This window comes from Lissotriton vulgaris, chromosome 3_1 (assembly GCF_964263255.1).
Source record: "Lissotriton vulgaris chromosome 3_1, aLisVul1.2, whole genome shotgun sequence".
Taxonomy (NCBI): Eukaryota; Metazoa; Chordata; class Amphibia; order Caudata; family Salamandridae; genus Lissotriton; species Lissotriton vulgaris.
The window spans coordinates 236,769,687-236,792,120 of NC_141689.1; the positions used below are offsets into that span (position 1 = coordinate 236,769,687).

General features: G+C 43.8%; 1 protein-coding gene across 1 annotated transcript in view; it reads right to left on the reverse strand.

The window, feature by feature from the left end:
• Positions 1 to 22,434, reverse strand: part of LOXHD1 (lipoxygenase homology PLAT domains 1) — a 1,115,079-nt gene that overhangs the window by 155,656 nt on the left and 936,989 nt on the right. Inside the window, exon 39 of the mRNA XM_086960347.1 lies at positions 8,852 to 9,037. Within this exon, the coding sequence (XP_086816473.1) occupies positions 8,852 to 9,037 (186 nt within the window). The remainder of the gene's footprint in view (positions 1 to 8,851; positions 9,038 to 22,434) is intronic.

Sequence of the window (22,434 nt, forward strand, 5' to 3'; positions counted from 1 at the left end):
TCTCCGAGCAAATTGCAGTACTGCCTGACGGAAGTGCAGTACTTGGGGCACAGAATTGAAAAAGGAAAACGAAAGGTGTCACCAGACAGAATAGAGGCGATCATGAAAATGAACGCACCTAAAACACAGAGAGAGGTCAGGATGTTCCTAGGGATGGTGGGTTATTGCCGACAGTGGATAGCGAACTTTTCACTGAAAGCAAAACCCTTGCAAAAACTGACGCACAAGGAGGTGAGTGATCCGGTGCCATGGGACAAAGATTGTTTGATGGCGTTCCTGCAGCTGAGAGAGCACCTGTGTCGTGCTCCTGCTCTGGGAATGCCAGATTACGACAAAACATTCTTGCTTTACTGTTGTGAAAGAGAGGGTTGTGCTTTGTCAGTCCTGGTCCAAATCCATGGGAATGCCCGTAGACCAGTTGCCTATTTTTCGGCTACCTTAGACCCAGTAGCCGCAGCGTTGCCCGGATGTCTCAAATCCGTTGCTGCAACGGGTGTCAGCATTGAGAGGTGCGAGAATATAGTAATGGGACACCAGTTAGAGGTGTATGTGCCACATTCTGTTGAACTGTTGATGACCAGGACCAAAACACAGCATCTGACCAATAGCAGGCTCACGCGCTATGAGCAAGTCATTCTTGCTGCAGAGAACGTGACCCTCAAGAGATGCTCTGTTTTGAACCCTGCTACATTGATGCCACTCCCAAGTGACATTGAGGACGATGTATGTACAGATCACGATTGCCTTGATGTGACTGAACTATGCACCAAACCGAGACCCGACATCGTGGATGAGCCACTGACTGACCCTGATGAAGTTTTCTTTGTTGATGGCTCATGTGTAAGAGACGATGTTGGTCAGTTGAGAGCAGCTTATGCTGTTTGTACAATTACTGGAGTTGTGGAAGCCGCATGCCTGGAAGGAGTACTCTCCGCTCAGGTAGCTGAAATTGTTGCATTGACGCGTGCCTGCCTGGCAAGCAACCAAATTCGAGTCACCATATACACCGATAGCCAATATGGTTTCGAGGTAGTTCATGATTACGGGCAATTGTGGTCTCAAAGGGGTTACATGACCTCTTCAGGTTCACCCATTCGAAATGGGGAGTTTGTACGCTTATTGTTGGAAGCCTTGCAATGTCCGGCAGCTATTGCCGTTGTGAAATGTACAGCTCATACCAGAAACACCGACTTTGTGTCACAGGGCAATAGATATGCCGACGAAGTTGCACGTTATTGTGCCGAACAAGGGTACTCTTTCACGGAGGTGGAAGTGGGTGGAATAAATGTAAGGACTGAATTAGCTATGATATTGGAAACCGTAGATACTTGGGACGAGTTAAAATGTATACAAGAAAATGCACCAGATTTTGAGAAAAGAACATGGGAAACTGCTGGATGTGTGATGGGCGAAACAAACTTTTGGGTTTCAGCAGATGGAAGGGCAGTGTTGCCAAATGAGTTGGTGAGCCCAATGGCAAGACAAATACATGGTCCAGTACACCTAGGGAGAGACGCTATGTTGAGGGTATTCAGACAAACTTGGTACAACCCCAAATTTAGAGTAGCAGCAGAAGCAGTGTGCCAGCGTTGTGTGACCTGTCAGCAGCTGAACATAGGAAAAAGAACACCAGTTGCATTGAGTCACATAGGGAGGTCTGGGGGTCCGTTCAATCGGATGCAACTGGACTTCATTGAAATGCCAAGATGCAACCGCCTTCGACACGTCCTGGTGGTTGTTTGCATATTTTCCAGATGGGTCGAGGCATACCCTACACGCAGGTGTGACACCCTCACAGTAGCCAAGTTATTGCTTAGGGAACTCATCCCGCGCTTCGGGGTACCGGCCTCTTTGGAATCAGATAGGGGAACACATTTTAACAGCGAACTTGTGAAGATGATTTGTGCAGCCCTGAACATAGACCAGAAATTGCATTGTAGCTATCGACCAGAAGCTTCGGGAATTGTGGAGCAGATAAATGGCACCATAAAGTCCCGAATTGCCAAAATGTGTTCATCAACCTCTCTGAGTTGGCCTGATGCCCTGCCACTAGTTCTTATGAGCATCCGTAGTACCCCAGACAGAAGAACGGGACTATCACCACACGAGGTGTTAATGGGGAGGGCAATGAGATTGCCATCAGTACCAACTGCAGCATTGTTGAATATCACAGATGATATGATCCTGGACTATTGTAAGGGTCTGTCTGATGCCATTCATTCTGTGTCCCTTCAGGGGCAGGCTGCCGAGGTCCCATCGTGCCCGGACTTGTGTCATGACCTGTGCCCTGGAGACTGGGTACTGGTCAAAAAGCACGTCAGAAGAAGCTGCCTAGATGTCCGGTGGCGTGGGCCCTACCAGATCATCCTAACATCGAATACTGCTGTGAAAGTGGGAGGGCTGCCCAACTGGATCCACGCATCCCATACGCGGAGAGTTCCAGCACCTCTGGAAGAAACAGCTCCTCTCTCGGATGTAAGTCCAGCTGTGGACAGAGAAGCCATAGAGGGGGCCAGCCAAGCTGTAGAGGTGCCAGAAGAAGCTGGGAGCGTGTCTGACCAGGCCGAGGACGGTCAGTACAATAGTGAAACCGACGACGCTACAGAAGGAGGAAGTAGCTGGGAGTATGAATCAGACGCTGGCCAAGCTGAAAGTGAGCCCGAGCAAAGCAGAAGGTCAAGGAGCAGGAGGGCAAGGCGTGGAGAGGCCAGCTGGCCGCAAAGGAGAAGGTCAAGCCTGAGGTCAACTCCAGAGAGACCCCTTGCTCCAATATCCGAAGACTCAGACCTGGACGAAGGCGCTCTGGGCTCGGAAACAGCAGATCCAAGAAGGTCAAGGAGAGTACGTGTGCCTAGCAGAAGATACGCCACTCCTGAGTGGACATACCTGGCGACAGATATCTTGGGAACGAGCTACAGGGAGAATAAGGGCGGTGATAGTGACCAGCACTGAACCCATCATCACGGTAGAAGTACAGCTGTTGGTCCCTGGAGTCGAAACAGAAGGGTCACTAACGTTCAAAATCCCCAACCCTCCCTACCTAAGCAAGTTAAAGCACATGTTCTTCACCGAATTACAATTCCCCGACTTCGGAACAACGATAACAAGTCATGAAGAGCACATTCTTCGTTTGGAAATATTGAACTACGCTATCCAAGCCGCTGGTTCAAGCCTCATTGTAGATGCTTAAAGACTTTGTAAATAAACGAGAGTGAGAAGATAACCTAGCGCCTAGTGGAAGGAGAGAAACTTAGGGACTTTTCCTTTAAGTTGACGGAGAAGGGCTAGGGTTGTCTGTGTTAAAGTTCAAAAAGACTTTGCAAAAAGAGATTGCCACCTTCCGATTGTGTGGTTCTAAAGACTGAAGGAACAAGAGAGACTGTAAAGGAACTCAAAGAGAAAGAACTTTGTGTTGAATAGGAGAAAGGAATCATACTGTCTGAAGAACATGGAGGCCGGTAATCCGAACCGCAGAGCCAAATGTATAATAGGCACACTAATAGTGGGAGTGATATTTCTTATAGCTTTAGTAGTTACTGTATCATATGTGATGGGACACGAGAGTGAGGCAAGGGTACCAGACGCAAAATCTGTAGTGACACCAAAACCCACTGCTGCTGGTAAGAAAGGGGAAACCATACAGGAGAAAGCGTTATTAGCAGCAGAAACCCGTAGGTTACATATGGATGAGTCCCAGGGCGACTATAGGTCAAATGCTTATGCCAAACTGTTATATGAGTATGTTGATGCCATGGAGGTCAAGGACTGTTATGTGTGTATGCAACTGCCTGCGTCTATGGATGAAGGCATTAGATATCATCACCTCCCACTGACTTATGGCATTACATGTAGCTTATTGCTTAGCATATTTTACGGACGAGATAGTTTTGAATACTACTTTTCTAATTATGATTCAGTGTTACCAGAAGTCCCAAATTACAAACAAATGAATAAATGGGACTACTATAAGAGTGAAGACAGATTGGCAAAGTTCTTCATTCCTTGGGATACTTTAGATACTTCACATGCCCGCAGAAATAACCTGACTTGCAAAGTGTCAGAAGTCGAGAAGAAGTTTATAGGGCAAGTGGATGATCGTTACAGAAGGCAAAAGATTTTGAAAAAATCAGGACAGTGGAAGACAGATTGGACCGAGGAGGAGAAAGCACACAAAAGGAAGGGTAGTAGTGGTCCAATAGCTTTGGATCGAACACAGAAAGGGAAGTTATGCCTTCACAGAAGTCAAACGTACCACGAAAATGTATTCGTAGGGGAGGTCAGTTGTGAACATGCTTTTAGATTAGAATATTACACAAAGGACTTTTTGAAAGGAATGCAAGTGATTCCAAATGTATATTTTGTATGTGGAAGAAATGCCTACGTGAGACTACCTGATAACTGGTACGGATCATGTTATTTGGCAATTGTCTTCCCCAAAATATACCATGCCCAAGACTTAGAGATCATAGAGGGCAAGGTCTCAACAAGAGGGAGAAGAGACCTAGGGGATGCGGAAATAGTTGGAGATGTATTTGGCGCTGCATTTCCTCTTTTAGGACTGTTCCTCAATGATGTCAAAATTAGGAGACTGGTAACAGTCGTAGACAGATTGTCTGCCAGTACTGCTAGATCCTTAATGCTGGTGGAAGGAGAGATGCAGTCGATAAGGGCCATGGTGCTTCAGAACCGTCTTGCGTTAGACGTTCTGCTAGCCAAAGAGGGCGGAGTCTGTAAGGCTTTGAGGGTCCAGGAATGCTGCACTTACATTCCAGACAATTCAAAACCTCTTGAGAAAGTCATTATGAACATAACTAACATTCACAAAGAGATCGAAGACCTAACTAAAGTAAATGTTTGGGAAAAAGTGGGTCATGGAATGGGTGAAGTTGGAGGTTGGCTCGCCAACATAGGGAAGAGCTTTGTATGGTACATACTGAAGCCTATCATCATAATAGTGATCTGTGTGATCATATTGTGGGGATTGGTGAGGTCGTACCAATGGTACAGATCAAATAGGTTGGAGAGATCCAGGAGAGAACAGGAACGGAGATTAGCTGCAATGCAGGACAATCAGTACAGGAGTCTGAGGGCTCTAGAAATGCTGAAACGAGGGGGGATTGCAACTAGTTCAGTTTAAATTTTAATGATGACCACGAGAGGTCATCAAAGGGGGGAACTGAGAGAGCGCAAACTGAACAAAATGCATGAGTGCACCATAAGTACAAGTCGGTCGCACAACCATAATAGAAGTGCTTGTAAGTGTTGAAAATACATTCACCTATACTTAGACTTGTGTAGTTAACATAGAAATTTTATATAGAAGTGGGACTGACGCAGAAATGTGTGGAAAAATATTTAGTCTTATTAGACGTGATTAATCATGATCCATGTTATGTAGCTGCTAACGGAGGAATGTCATGCTGCAAAGCATAGAAGGGAACAGGCCTCATGGCCAGGGCAGAGAGGATTGGAAATGTACACTTATACATGAGATGGATTGCACTAATGTTATTTAGTAATTCTGTTTATTCGTTAGATTTATATTCCATAGAAGTGTTTCTTATAATCAAAGAATAAGGTGTTAACATGTTATTTTAATTCACGAAAGGATTTGAAGAGAATAAAACCTCTGCGAGAATGGTTGTAGGCCTGAAGAGATAAAAAGGTTTTTCTGATTTGCACGTGCTGGTACATGTCGAGTTGTGTCGAGAAATAAGTTGCAAACCTCTGTTAGAAGTCTATGAGAATTGGGATCCAAGTTGCGGATGTCTGTCTGCAGGTGCGAGGGGGGTTCCAAATTAAAAGTTTGATGAATAGAGCTCTGTTCGAGGAGACTGGTACAGACATGGAGGAGGATTCAGGAATGTTTCGGGGGTATCAGCGTGCTGGAGAAGAAGCCTGGGAAGCAAGGTCAACGCTAAACACGAGGCCCAAAGGAAGATCATCATGGAAAAAGCCAGAACCGACACCACGTGAGGGGCGTCTCTAGAGGGGCGTTTCAACTGTAATTGTGATTTTGTATTAGGGACAGCACCCCTGGGTGGAGTTAGAGCAGATGCCTGAGGACCTTTCAGAGAGCGGATGGGTAGGCAGAGAGGGGTCATGACTGGAGATCATAGGTTTTTACCTAAAGACTAAGAGTGGGTGAACTTCTTAGGAAGTCATTCACAGCTGACACCTTTGATAGGTTGGGATTTTGTTAAGTAGGGATACCATCCAGTACAGAGTAGGGACAGCCTAACCTGATACCTTCCTTCCTTTGTAAATGACGGATAGATTACAATTTGTGTCTATTCTTGCAACCCTGATGATTCTGGAATTAGTTTTGGTGATCTTCTTTGGTCGCCTAAGAGCTTTTAGAGAACATATGTTTGTATTAGTGCCCATATATCTTTTGAATCTCGTTTTGAGATGCCTGTATTTGCAGTTATCATTGACTCTATAATAAACCTTTGAAACTTAGAAGTAGTATGTGGTTTTTCAGAGTCGAGCCCATTATTAGTCAAACTAACCTGGTATTGGATGCACTTTCTTTCCTCAATGACAGGCAATGAAGATTCAGTCGACCTGAACGGGGTTTAGATCTGGAGTGGTAAACTAGAGATCAAAAATCCCGCCCTCCCAGTAGCAGACCCATGTCTATGCTGGTCGCCAGGCTCAAGCCTTTGTACTTGGAATTTAAGTTGTCAGCAGGTGTGGGCAACTCATTTTGCTTCAGAAGGGTCCCTTGATTTTCAGTCTTGAATAGCAGCACCCATGGGTGAAAGCAAACGGTTAATTGCATGCTGGCACTGCTGTTTTTTACTGCGCAGTTCAGGAAATGCAAAATTGACTGATGACAACAATATAATATCCGCTACACTCATTAAAAGGTGGCCTATGTGTGCACATACTGTTTATGAATTTTATTAGACTGTAGCACTATAGCCACACGATTTCAGTTAACACTCGAAGGGTTCACCAGAATGTTGCAAACTGAAAGGTGGCGCTGCTTCTTTTCCGTGCTCCTATGTAAGCCTTGCATATGCAGCTCCCAAACTGTGCATATTCTCGGAACCATATGGACAGCGCCAAGAGAGTGGGAGATTGCTCCTTGTCTGTGAGGGGTAACATTGCAACTTGTCTCTCTTCTCTGTTTAGATCTGGCTGGCTCACCACATCCCGTTGGCTGTTTAGTGGATCACCCGCCTACTGTAGAGTGCTTGTACTGCAATACATGAAGGACTATTTTAGATCTTAAAAACATGCTGATTAATCTGACATTAAGTTATTTACTGAAGAGTTGCCATAGATGCATCATATACAGAAAACAACCTTTTTTTTAATGCAGCCAACTTTGTCCAAAAATTTGAGTCAGATCTTTTTTCTCTGCGAATGCGAATTCTCTATTTCTTTCAAGCAAATTGCATTACAGGGCAGGCCCTAACACATTCTAGTTTGTCCTGAAACATTTTCTTTTCTCTCTCTCTCTCACTCTCCCTCCCTCCTTCTCTCTCTCTATCTCTCCCTCTCTCGCTCGCTCTCTCTCTCTCTCTCTCTCTCTCTCCTCTCTTCTTTCTCTCTCTCTTTCTCTCTCTCTCTCCCTGGAAACTGTGGGTGTGAAAGACGAGAAGTGGTTTTGCTGAGTCACATCAGAGTGCTAGGAATTCCACAAGTAATGCGGTGTCTATGATGGCGGAAGGAAAGCTCATTCCGCGCCATCAGATTCTCTAAGAAATGCCATGACAGTAAACATCTGAATCCAAGATGTTCTCACCACCTAGAGGGTCACCTGGCATCCTGATGGGTGTTTGAGACCCTCATGCATAATTCCTTCTATAATGGACCACATAGCATACCAAAAAGGTCATAGGCTTTAAAGGGGCAACTCGATACAGGCGTGAGCTTCACCTGCCACAAGAGAGGCCGTGTTACATCTTAGTGAACATGTGAGATTCACAGGTAAGATGTACAGGTTAATTCACTGCAGAATGTGGATACCACAATATTAAGATCACACCAAGCACATACGTACTCATGCAGCTTGACACAATGAGTAATCCCTTATCTCCAAAAACTTCTCAGAATTCAGCAGGGAACCCCGTCAAATGAGGGGGGTCAAGAGCAGAAGGTGTTCAGTCAGCACAAACAGCAGCACATACGAAGGAGGGCTTGGGACAACGTGACTGCTATTACACATACAGAGAGACGCAATGAGTGCCTGCAACCGGATGGGGGAATAGAGCACGCCCCATCTAAAACAACTTCTCAAAATTCAATAGGGAGTCCCAACAAATGTGTGTGGGGGAGGGTCAAAAGCTGGAGTTGTTAAATCAGCATAAATCGCAGCGATTATGTTAGAGAGTATAACATACAGGTCAGTGTGTCATCAGCAGGGCCATTGGAATTATTCGAGTGTGCGCCGATTTTCGCATAATTATAGATTAGCCGCATTTGCCACACAATCCTTCATCTGCTGCATAATCTGCATATTTTAACAAAAAAAACTTAATTTCTAGCTAGCTCACACGGTTCAAATGTTCTTAAAACCACAGCAACACTAATTTCAGTGCAGTGGAAGGCAGTTTTAAAAGGTTCACGTATTGCTTATTGGTATGTGTGGTTTTTAAAATAAGGTTCAACCAATGTCCAAATAGTGCTAAAAAGTGTAAAAATGAAAAAATAATTAAGTAATACTATCACAAGATGTACCGCATAATTCAACCTTTTCTTGCTGCATAATTTACTCAATTGTGCCACGTAATTTGGCCCTCTATGCTGCATAATTCTAGTGGCTCTGGTCATTGAAGACCAATATCATTGTAATATCTGTAATTGTAGCTCACATGGGTTAGGACATATCGAGACCTACCTTATGGCCGATGGCGATGCTGCTTGCATCAAGGATGTTGAAGACCCGTGCTGTGAGGCCATCACCTCTGTCTTTGGCTAACCAACATTTACTAACGAAGGTGTACATGACCCCTTTAGTAGGCACGGTGAGCTGTATCTCATCGACTAACCAGCAGCTCTCTGGAGTTGCACCATCGTGACCCATCTATGAGAAAGGGAAAAAGAAAATATGCTGAAGGAAATGTGCGGCAAATGCAAGCTGGTGTCACATATGTTCTACATATTCCATTTCCTGAAAGCATCTTGACGTAGAGTGGAACCAATGAAGAATGATTTAGTGCCAGGTATCTCTAGAAAACAGTGCTAGGGAACGAGGAGATCACATGACTTGATCCCATTGCTCAAGTGGTTCTAGTGCTCGCTACATCGCTTCTTCTTCTTCATCCCATCACACGATTCGTATATTTCAGATGCACATTGATCTTCAATAAACAGATCTATGGATTTACCTCAATATCCCCCCAAAAAACTACATTATTATGTCCTATATCAGAGGCCCACTTTGTAATCTCTAGTTCATACCTGGAGCTTTGATCGTCTGATAAGCATGTCAACATCCATTGGCAGGGCCTTCTAAGGTTTGAGGCGGACGCCAAGAATGCCCCAGGATCCCAACTATAAGGCCTGAATTTGCCTCGGGTGCTCATCACCCACTTTGGATACCCATTCCTGGAGCCTAAAAACTGCGGCAATTTAGTGCCGAGCGGCCTGTCTGTGAAACTGTGATGGCCAAATACGTTAGTATAAAGGGGTGCATGACCTAAGCATCCTGGAAATATCTGGTTCAATTACAACATCAACAATTACTGTTTATTTCTGGCACTTGCAATCAGACACAAGTGTTCCTGTACACAGGATAAATATTTCTAAGAAAAGAGTATTTTCATATCCAAAGTTATACCTACAGCCCCCTTGGTGAGTATGATGTTATGTGTGTACCACAAAATATTCAAACAGGGGGTCCCAGGGAAAATATTTAAAGACCCAAACAGTTTCCTACCCCCAATCTTAAATCATGTACAACACAAGGAAAACCATTGGTTTACTAGAAATAAACTCTGGCAACAACGAATTAAACTGATATAGTTAAAGGAGTCTTTTCAAAGAGGACGGAGTCCCATCACCCACCGAGTATGATGTTGTACCTCACTCCACTGAATGGGCTTGGGTGCCCATGAACAGGACCTTCTGATCTTCTGAGGAATTAATTAACAATAACCAACTTTGCTAAGGAACCATCCGCTCTTATACTCTAGGTTAGCACATAGCAAGTATTTACAGAGTCCATTCTAAGGCTTTCGTAATGCTAGTCTCCTGTTGGTGAATGAGCGTTCCCTAGTCTCAAGGCTGGAGGCACCCATAGGTGCATCAAAGGTATAGACACTTTGCTCAAGCATGGACCAAGGGGATGCTGACGGACGCCAGTTTGGTGATGGAAGTGAGTTCTTCTTGATGTTACTTCCTCCTCCCCTTCAACGAGGAAGTTTGGTTTCTGGCTATCCAACCAATCACCAGCAGCATCAGTACCTGGAATTCAGCGCATTACCCGTGCACCTGTCAAAATGCCCCAGTCATAGAAATTTAAATGAATTGTCAAAATATGTTGGCTGTACTGTACCAATACACACTATTAATCATTCAACAATGGTCTGGCAAGTGGGACACCTGTGACATTAAAATCACTTTAAAATAAAGTGATCAGTCAGAGGAAATACTGTCTAAAAACACTTTGAAAATCGAGGAATATATGAACAGACGGACACAGTGGGGGTATGGATGGGTTCGTATTGTATTGTATTGTAATTGCATTTATATACCGCTTACTACCCCTGATGAGGCGTCGCTACTACTGAGCCCATAAAAGATTAGTGATGAATTAGTATAGTAAAAATATGAAAGTAATTTGAGTGGTGGATATGTTAGTCAGTTATTTGGATCGAGAAGGAAAGTGGGGGGATACAAGAGGGAAAAAGGTTTGCATATATATAGCACTTGCTACCCTTGATGGGGTGTTGAAGCCCTTTTTCAGCGAGTAGCACACTACTTCGGAACACAGAAAGGATTAGTGATGAATTAGTATAGTGAAAATAGGAAAGTCATTTGAGTAGTGGATATGTTAGTCAGGTATTTGGATTGAGAAGAGAAAGGGTTTGCATTTATGTAGCACATGCTACCCCTGATGGGGGTTGCCGTTTTGGCTAGTAGCATGCAACTCTGGAACCTGTACAGTATTAGTGGTAAATTTGTATAGTGAAATATGAAAGTAATTTGAGTGGTGGACATGCTAGTCAGTTGTTTGGATTGAAAAGGATAGAGAAAGGGTAGAAGAGGTAAAAAGGTTTGCATTTTTATAGCACTTGCTACCCCTGATGAGTGCTTTTTCGGCAAGTAGCATGCTACTCCGGAACCTATAAAGGATTAGTGATGAATTAGTATAGGGAAATGTGAAATTAATTTGAGTGGTGGACATGTTAGTCTGTTATTTGGATTGAAAAGGCTAGTGGAGGGATTTTTGTGTGGAGCTCATAGCAATAGGAGGAGGCTTGGGATGAGTAAAAGGAAGATGGAGGGGGAAGAGTAAAAGGGAGGTGGATGAGTAAAAGGGAGGTGGAGGGGAAAGAGTCAGAGCGAGGGTTTAGAAAGGCTTGTTTTGGGGTATTGGAATAGTAAAAAAGAGGTATTAGATGATGCAAGGAGGGGTGGAGTAGGGAAGAATCTCAAAAGGGTTATTTTGGGGATCATAGTAGTGGTATGGGGATTAGGATGAATGAGAGAATGGAGGTAAAGGATATATTGATAGAGGTATAGGGTGAGAAATAGGCTAATACTTTAGAAAGAGTAGTAGAAAGAGGTTTGAGATGAGTCAGAGAGTTGAGCTGGAGGATATATCGAAAGTGGGTGAAAATAGGGTAGTCCATTGGAAATGCTGAGTTAGAAGAAAAGTAATAAATAAGTAAAAGTAATAAATTTATAGATCTAAAAGTAATAAAGATATACATCCATTAGTACATGGAAGGTAAATAGAATAGATGCATTAAAGGAAGGTAGTATATGTAGATTAAAGATGCATTAAATAAACTCTGGCTTTCAAGTGTTGTTGTACTTAAAATTATTTTTATATACATATATATTTGTTTTGTAGATCAAGTGAAGCAATTGTAGATAGACAGCTATGAAAACAAGATTTAGTGATCCATGCAGTCACTTATATACATGTTAAAGACAGAATAATGTAACCTTCAGTAATATATACATTTATTTAGCAGAACTAATGCTTATATATAATACTTTTTTAAACATAAGTTTTCTACACGTTTATACAAAGCAATATACATATATAGGTACATATCTATAGCACAAAGACATGCTTATATACAGAGAGATATGCTGTATATTTATCTGTTTGCGTATGGTGGTTATGTGGGTATGAGCCAATTATTGAGTAGATTTCTGAAGATAAGGTGGTTATCTGTGGATCTTATGCTGGGGGGGTAAAGAGTTCCATAGTTGGCTGCTTGAATATAGAATAAATTGCCACCCATTTTTTTCTTGTATCTTGGGATTTTGAGATGAGGTGCCACTCTAGAGTGGAGGTTCCTTTGTTGAATGTGTTTGGTGATTTTATTTCTGATGAAGAGCGGTACCGTTCCATGTATCGCTTTGTGGGTGATACAAATCTGCTTAAATGTGTATCTTCTGGCAACCGTTAACCAATGCAGGGCTTTCAAGGTAGGGGAGATGTAGTCTGGCAGCCGAGTTCATGGTCATTAAAGGTGGTCTATGGTAGAGGCTATTGACGTCATTGAGTTTCGACAAAACAGGGGAGATGGTAGCCTGGACCTTGTGTGAAAATCGCAAATGGAGGAAGATTCGTCACAGAGTTATTTATAGTAATAAAGTTTGATCTTGCTAGTTTGTCCACATGGGCATTTATCTATAGCTTGGAGTCCATGGTCATTCCGAGGTTTCTTACTTCTTTTGATATGTTAGGTGGTGTTCCCAGATAATCAGGCCACATGGGGAGTCAGTCATAATGTTTCCGATTGCCACACGTGATATTTCCATTTTGGAAGCATTCCATTTGAGATGGCTCCATGTCATCCATTGATCCACAGTTCTGAGACAGCTGAAAATTGGTGAGTTTCCCATATCTTTAGGGCATTGCAGTTGAAGGAGTATTTGCGTATCATATGCATAGTTATTGCACGTGAGTTGAAAGTGATTGATGAGTGCCGGTAATGACTTCATGTAGATGTTGAAAAGCATAGGTGAGATAATAGAACCTTGAGGGACCCCTGCTTTTGTGAAGTACGGTTTTGACGAAAAAGGTGGGGTATGGATGACATTATTTCTGTGGCAAAGGTAGGACATGATCCAGTCTAGAGCAGTCCCCTCTATGCCAGCTTCGTAGAATCTTTGTATCAGAGTGTCATGATCAACTGTGTCAAAGGCAGCTGAGAGGTCCGAGAGAAGTAGCTCAGCAACCCAGTTGCAGTCAACTGTGTTCTTCAAGTCATCCCAGGTGGGAAAGGGGGCAGACTCTGTGCCTCTTCCTTGATGGAATTCTGTTAGGAAGTCTGAAAGTATGGCATTCGCTTCAATGAATTGTGACATCTGGGCGAAAGCTGCTCTTTCTATCAGTTTGCCCAGGAAAGGGCCATTTGAAATCGGTCTGTAGTTGTCAGGGTTCAGATAGTCCAAGTTTGGTTTCTTCAGTAAAGAGGATATGTATGACTTTTTAAGTGCTTCTGGAGATATTTCAGTAGTTAAGGAGTTGTTGATGATTCTCCTTAATGGAGTAGCAACAGACGGTGTTAGAAGAATTGTCTTAAAGGTTTGTGGTGGACATAGGTCAGAAGGGCTGCGGGCAAGCCTGCTCACTTTGACCAGGTCTATAAATTCATTGTGTGAAATGTGCTGGAAGGAACAGAGAGGCTGGGTTACAGTATTCTTGGATTGTAGCTCTGTAAAAGTGTTAGTGCTGATGCTTTGTCTCTGTTTTAAGTATGAGTCCAGCGTGTCTGCTTTAACCGCGTAATGATTTACCAGTCTCTTTTAGTAACGGGAGGATCTGCTTCTAGGAAATTTGACTAATGAAATTCATTGAGAATTTTATAGAATTCTTTATTTGCACATTTAGCACTTTGAATTCTGTCTGAATAGTATTTTTACTTTGCTTTTTTGAGAGCCGACTTGTACAATCTGTTCATTTTCTGTAGGCGCAGTTTGTCTTGGTTGGCGTTTGTTTTGAGCCAGACACGTTGCAGCTTTTTATCTCTGTATTTCTCCAAGGCGCTTCTTTTCTTTTGTTCTGTTGTGGGGTTTTTAGTGTTATCGAGATATCAAAAGCTTCCTGTAGCCACTCAAATAGTTGTGGGTGGATGGAATGATGCGTTGATTGGTCGATGGTAGGGTGAATGTATAATGAATGGTTGTGTGAATGGGGGTAGTAGGAGAGGCCTGAAGTGTGTAAGGATTAGTGTGCTTCACTGGCTAGTGGTTTGGCTTGAATGTATGGTTGGGTCTGTTGGTTGATGGACAAATGGGCGGATGAAATTTGTAAAATCAAGAAAACGTGAAATAAACAGGTATGATAGCAGGACAAGCAATTGAATCGCATGTGCAAATTTAAGACAAAAAAAATGTAAAGTACATAGTGAAAAAAGTAAAAAAGGGTTAATAATAAAAGAAAGGTCACTGAAGATGTGTAACACTAACAGCACAAAATAAAGACTGGTGAGAGACTTGCAAGTAATTAAGACACATGATCGTAGTTCGGCAACACAATAATCACTGTTGGCATGATGTGCAACACTGTTTAGTATTTGCAAACCCTGCAATTAACGAAATCAGTGTTTGTGACCACAAGAAATGTCTTATTTGATGTACGAAAGGACTTTTACAAGTCTGAAAATACTTTCTGGCCGGTAAAAGGAGTTCTGCAACTCATAACACATCGCAATTAGGACAGGGGTGAAAAGGGAGCTACCCACCATAACTGTAAGTCACAATGACAAGCCTCATTGGTGTATGGCTGCAACTGGGAATGCAAACCATTGATCAGATACCGACACCCTAGTTTGGATTGTATCTGATCGTCAAAGGGGAAGCTCTGGGACAGTTGTCTTCTTGAGGATTGTGTTTTCCAGCATCTTGGAAAGCATACAGTGATCCAGGGGCCCAGTGCCTGCCCCAATATCTTCCCTAACGGAAAACACTATATTTTTTCAAGCAGGGCTTTAAAATTAGTCCATGTCCCTTGGAGAGGGATGGGCTGCTTTCAGGAAAAATAGTTTTGCAATTGGGAAAGCGAACATATCTATGGAGGTCTATTGCTCCTTACAGCCACCATCCCGGCCTTTGTAGCCATTCCCAAGGTGTCATACACAGCGACCTGCAGTGCCTACTATTTGTTGGGCAGCTGATTTTGCAATCTTGCAAATGGGAAGATTGTGATTCAACTTCTTTGTACATAAGTTGTACCTCAGATTGCATTCCTGTTTACAAACCAGTGGGTGAGTGTCAACCCCCACCGCGGGCAAGAGGCATGGGGGGCGGGTTTGCTGTGGATGTTTGTCTCACCCGTCCTATGACCCATCCTACTATGCCTATGCAAACCCGGGCCATGTACAACCCCCTTGAGCACTCTCATTGGTAGCGATGGTGAGTAGTCACAGGCTACTCGGAGAGATCAGTGTGAGGCTACATAAGGCTCGAACTCAACAACACACCCAGCACTTTACCCCCTTCTTTCTCTTGGGCCTGGTGGTGTACTAGCTAGAGCAGGTTCAGCGTTTCCCGTCTGTTAGCATATGGCTCGGACAGCCGAATAGTTTCTCACCCCTTCCTTTGAATGGAGACTGGCCACAATGGGTTTTTAGCTCACAGTCTGGCTTACTTGAGTTATGTCTTCGGCTGTGGTCAGGTTACAAGGCAGTACTGGTCAGGTCGGGCGGGCACAGGCAGCTCCATAGGATCATGGAGACGGTGACTGGCATCTTACAGTGGCCATCTTCGAGGCTCCTGGTAGGGTCAGCAGTGGAAGGGCATGCAGTCATCCCGTCCCGATTGCTTAATCTGGTGAGTCTTAGTTAAAGGTAAGCCGAGTCTCCCTGGGATGAGGAGATATCGCAGTCCCCCTTCTAGGTGTGGGGCTGTGGAGGTGGATTAACAGCTTTGAAGTGCCTAGGCCACAGATCACAAAGTCCCATCGGTACGCAAATCCCTTGTGCCACAGCAGCCAATCAGTGCTTCAGCACAGGGTGCTGAAAGGTACCAGCTTTGTTCTTCAAAGTGGTGTAGTTCATTCAGTACACACTGAGACAGTGCCTGGCTAATCACTCAGGCAGGTCAGGTGTTAGACAACACAGGTTTTAAGAATTCTTCTTGTGCGGCAGGGACAGCTCAGGCACCGGTTAGTTGGTGCCACAGTCACGCCGACCACAATCAGGGGCACACAGCAGGTATAACATGGCAGCGATGATCCCTTATTTAGTTTGGCAGACCAACTGGGCTCATATGGGCAAATGCCATGGCTGCAATGATGGAGATGATGGCCAGAGGCCGCTATAGCATGCTTTGGAATTGCTGAGGTTCCTCCAAGGGGTTCAGTGATTGGCTCCCAGGTTAGAGCATGCAAGTCACACTAGTGCAAATCAATGGTGGACAGACTACTGAACCAGGGACAACCACCTCTGTCCACATCAACAGTCAGTTTGCCATCTACGCTGTCTTGCGCCTTCCCTCTTCCTCACACAAGACTCCCCGTGCTTCCAGCACTGTCCAGCACTGTTCTTCCTCTGGATCAGACTCAGTGATGTCGCCTCACCTCTGGTAAGCTGACTGTCAGACAGACATCAGCTCTGGTTGTGTAGTAGTTCCCTATGGAACACCACTCCTTGGTCAGAGAGAACTTGGAAATGGAACAATAAGTGGGTTAGCAGCTCCTACTCTTATACAAAGATGGCAGAGATGTGATGAGGATTCTCTGCCTGGTCTTCCAGAAGTGGTTTTGACTTATTCTCTTTTCATGTGTCCTTCTCAGACTGTCTTCCTGTTTCTTGAATGACAGTCTTCACAGCAGGGTCTTCTCCAGGCTGGAGTTCACAAAATAGAAGCACAAAGAGGTGCGAGCAGTCTTTACTTGACCATCAACAGCAACAGCCTAACTGGACAGTGATAAGATAAAGAGACAAAATGCTGACCTCTCTCCACCCACCCCCTTTTAAAAGGACCCTTCAGACTCTGACAACCGAACTCTATCCAGGCCCTTCACTCCTAGTAGCCACCAAATACCAGTCTCAGGAAAACCCTGTATCAGGAAGGATGAGTGGTCCTCAGTCATTTCGGAGGGTTCGCTTGATGTGCTTACTAAGGTCCAGGATGGCTAGGGCGGTCGACCTCAAAGCTGGAGACCTGGGTTCGAGTCTCCGCAGAGATGCTCAACATCCTGTGATTCTGGGCAAATCCCTTAATCTCATCTGGATTAACAAAATGAATGTGTCCATTTATAACGCAACTGGTGCTCTTGTAAAGCGCTCTGATACCTTTGGGTCGAGTTCATGCCAGACCTAAACCTTCAGGCACCTGCTAAATTAGCATGAGGCTGACGCCAAAATCTAGAAACTCGGAAACCACATACTCGCAGCTGTACACAACGCAGTAGACATTTCTGTCCCACCAGTGTGCAATTTGCACATGCCAGTTTGTGAACAGATATCAATACAATGGCCCCCTATGAGCAAACACCTACACTTGAAGATATGTATTCTGTGAAAATTGAAGCTCAGCCAAATAAAAGGCAGATGCTGATAAGGAATTGAAACTCATGGACATAAGATTATTAATCTGGGTTACTGGGTGTGATGTGCAGGTGATATGCGAGGCCTCTCTGAATAGCTAGTTAGGTTTTGTGTGGTCTGCTCCAGACAGCGGACAGCCTGGAGACCAATATTTTAACCGGTACTTAGAGTATGCTGTTGTTCTACCATTTTTTTATAATTGGATGGATTTCTTATTTATTTCAATATCCTCCCTATCCTTGTGTTTGTCCCCCTACTGGAGCATTTCAATATCTCCCTGCATTTTGAATGGTCAATATTTTACTTTTGGATTCTTCTGTTTTTCATTTAAGATTTAAAAATTGATGGGAGTGCATGGCCTCTTCTTTCCCTCTCTATTTTTCAGGTTTTTTTTCTCACCCATCATGCCAAGGCCTTTCTGCTGCTGCTTGGTTCTTTATTTCTAGCTCTCCCATCAAGTATTAAATCCTAAATGAAAAACAGAAGAATCCCAAAGTAAAATATTGACGTCAGCATTAAAGGGATGCGCTCAACCATTCAAAATGCATGGAGATATCGAAATGCTCCAGTAGGGGGACAAACACAAGGATAGGGAGGATATTGAAATAAATAAGACATCCATCCAATTATAAAAAATGGTAGAACAACAGCATACTCTAAGTACCGGTTATAATATTGGTCTCCAGGCTGTCTGCTGTCTGGAGCAGACCACACAAAACCTAACTAGCTATTCTGAAAGGCCTCGCATATCACCTGCACATCACACCCAGTAACCCAGATTAATAATCTTATGTCCATTAGTTTCAATTCCTTATCAGCATCCTCCTTTTATTTGGCTGAGCTTCAATTTTCACAGAATATATATCTTCATGTGTAGGTGTTTGCTTGTAGGGGGCCATTGTATTGATATCTGTTCACAAACTGGCATGTGCAAATTGCTTTCAAAGTTAAATACTTCTTTCTTTAAACCTTTGTAATTTAGAAATGTATTTAAATTGCTGTAATTGTGATGAACCAGGACTGCAGCCCCCAAAAATGCATTTGGGTTGCTAATGAAGACCAAGGACAGTATTTCGGTCTCCTACATGCAAGGATCCATCTGATAACCTCACCCAATGATGTCTCCTCTTTTACCAAGAGCATGGAATATTGTGTTGGCCCCCCTTTGTGCCCTTACTTTTCTATCTAGCTGCACCCATTAGTTTGGAAGCAAGTGAATGTCACAGATGACAGAGTCATCTTCCACTTTAGTTTTAGGGTGTCTGATCGCTGCATATCCTTTTTGTGACCTCTGGATTTAGTACCTACCAAACAGAAAACTGTTTTTATCCACATCTTTGAAATAAAATTAGAGATCCCAAATCACAAATATTTCCTTAAATACATATTCCCTATTCGTTTAGAATGGGTGGTCATGCAGCTTTCCGCTTTGTTGCACTGCACACTGACGATACACACACTGGCTCTCTATATAGTGTACTAAAATGCTGGCTCTCTATATAGTGTACTGAAATGAAGTACACTGTGCAGAGAGTCCAGTGAGTTCCCAATTGGTTTACAAAGGCTAAAGTAAATAATACTAACACTCTCTTTTGCAGAGGTGTGGGCAAGCACTTAGGATTAACAGAGGGCAGTGCTAAGCACTTGTTGTACTCATAGAGGCAATAAATGAGACGCACACTCAAGGAATAAATCTGAGACCAAATTAAAATAATAACACTTATTTTTAGTTCTCGCCTGATCCAGCGCCCATGCGCTGCGAGACATTTAGTAAGGGCTTTTAAACCTTCTCTGTCCCCTGGCCTAGGGTGCTCAGGAGTGAGCAGCAGCGCCATCTGTTTCCAATTATCGCACCCGCATCGCAGGGTCGCTTAATTGGAAACAAATGGCCATCAGCGCTGGTTGCTCTGGTTATCTTGTCAATCCCTTTCACTTTTATAAAGGCGGCAGGAACATAACTACACTAACTTACACTCTGCCGCCGGCACTATAAACACTTGGTTTCCACTGCACTTTCAGTTTTATAAAGGCAGCAGGTGCCTTGCTTAGACTCCATCGCAAGCACCTTCAAAAGGCTGTCTGTGATTCCACCACTACCTGACAGCATTTCCGCCCATCAGATTTTTATTAAATTTGACTTCCGTCAATTTTTCTTGGGTTGATTTGTTTTTTAGGGGGACATATGGCGGTCGCGCTGGTCGTGCTGGTTATCTTGTCAATCCGTTTCACTTTTATAAAGGCGGCAGGAACCTAATTTACACTCAGACACCAGCACTATAAACACTTCGTTTCCACCACGCTTTCAGTTTTATAAAGGCGGCAGGAGCCTTACTTATTTACACGCGCCCACCGGCACATTAAAAAAGTGAAAAGGCAGCAGGCGCCTTACTTAAACTCCGTCGCCGGCACCTTCAAAAGGCTGTCTGTGATTCCTTCACTGCCTGACAACATTTCGGCCTATCGGATTTTCATTAAATTTTACTTCTGTCAATTTTTCTTGGGTTGATTTGTTTTTGGGAGGTTTTTTTAAGCGCAAAATCAACACAAAGGTATTGAACCGTTTTACACCAGCACCAGTTACATTACCCTCCCACTCGCCACAGCTGCACCATCATCATTATTTACACAAGCACTACTTACATTCCCTCGCCAAAACTGCTCTGTTTGACCTGCCCTAAACTCCACGCAAAGAGGCTGTACATATCAGAGACTAACTGCCACCTCACTTGGTTCTAGTCCACAACACCTCAGGTTGGGGCACTTTTCGCTGCTCTGGGGCTATCCTAGTAATGTAGTTTCCTTCTGCTTTTACATCCGGTTTCATGTGCTGTTGTAGCCTTGGCTCGCTTTCTACGTCTTTATGGAATTGCACCATGAGCACACAGCGCGCGCCACAGGTCCTCGGTGTATACATGCACTATTGTGACACTTCCATCACATCGTGGCGCGCGCTGCTCTTTTATTTTTATGGTTTCCCCTGAGCCCCAGAGTCGGCAGTCCAGCCGTGAGACCACATCCTCACCCCAAGACATGGTTCTAATGTGAGCATGTAGGCTTTGTGGCTTTCATTTTAACACAACACCCCTGCAGCTTATATTTCATAAGCACGGCGCCCTCTTCATGGATGCCGAGCATTATGTTTCAGCTTTTTTCTAATCAAGAAGATAGCGTGTGTCATTTGGCAGGTTGCATGGCATTCATTTTAGTAACACTACATCCGTGCGCATTTTATTTTATCAGCATAGAGCCTGCTGCACAAACGCCGTGTGTTAGGTCTCTGTTTATTTTTTTTAATAAATCAAAAATGTAGCATGTGAGTTTGCATATGGATCCAATCATGCTGAGGTTTTCTTTGAAGCAAAACACCCCCTTTGCCCCCCACCCCTCTTTTCTGATTATACCCATAGGTTCTTGTGGGTCTATTCAGCCTGCCATTGAGATCGCGATCCCGACCTGTTTACAGTGGAAACGAGCGGCCACTGCACTGTGGGCTTATGTAGCGAACTGGGTGCCAGCCAGTGAACAGTTTCTCCCCTGCATGCAGCCATTAGTGACTCGTTTCAGGCCGTTGGGAGACACTTGCCATTCCAACTCTCCTTCACTTTTAGTTACTACGCATTGCCTAGTTTTTCACAAATTCTTCTGTGTTTGCAGTTGGCTGACTCGTTTTAAATGTCTTCGTAAAGTGTGTACAGAACGTATAAGCCAACTGCTTGCTAACGAATGGCTCCTTAGAGCGATCGTCAATTAGAAATCACGTTGTACAGTGTTAGTTGGCGTTTAACCAGACCTAGCTCAAGAAAGGAGGTGCTGTAAAGTAGGCATGAGTGAACACTGGTGACTACTTGCTTTTGTTTAGTGTTGCTGCTTTAACCTTTCCACCCATCACTTCTCCCTGTTGCTATCCCTTCGCCATGACGCCTCCATCCTTCCTTGCCTGTACTCCCCACCCCCATCCTTGCTTGCCCATCCCGCTCTTCCACCTAAAAATAAAAAGTGATATGGTGCGGCTCTAGTGCTGGCTGGGGCACAGCACTTTTTTGGGAAGGGAGGAATGCTAGGGCGTTTGTCGGAGTTGACACTTGGGCAAGCTGCAGCTGGGTAAGTATTTTATTTCTTACACCTTATTGTCCCTCTTTCTTTAACCAATGCAGAATGCCCGTAAAAATACAACAAGCATTGGCATAGCCAAAAGGTCTCGATTTTGGGAACTTATAACACTTATAAGGTCCCAAAGGCGAGACCTATTGGCTACGCCAATGCTTGTTATATATGTTTAAACTCAAGAACTTCGTTCAAAGGTAAGTAAAGTTTTCAATAGAAATATTCACAGGTAAGAAACCTGTGTGCTTTTAGGCAAAATGCAATCTTATGGGACGAAAAATTCAAAGATGCATAAAGGAAGGTACAGTCAGTTTCAAGGGTTCTCCCCATTCGCTTGCACACATTTTTGAAAAACTTCCTTTGTTCAAAATGGCTGGAGCCATAAAACTTTAGTCATAAATCCCATCCTGTACCTTCTTTTGGTCACAAGGCTCCGCAATTTAACTCCCCCACACAAGACCTCCACAGCAGAGATAAGACTCCCTCCAGCAAGCTAGGGACTGGACTTGCTTGAATAGAAACTGAAACTGCACTTCCCTGCTCTCAAAGCAAAACAACAAAAAGAGGACTAACTATCTATCTTCACTATTTGGTGGCCATTTTAGATTGGTCTCTCTCCCTCTTGGGCGGCCATCTT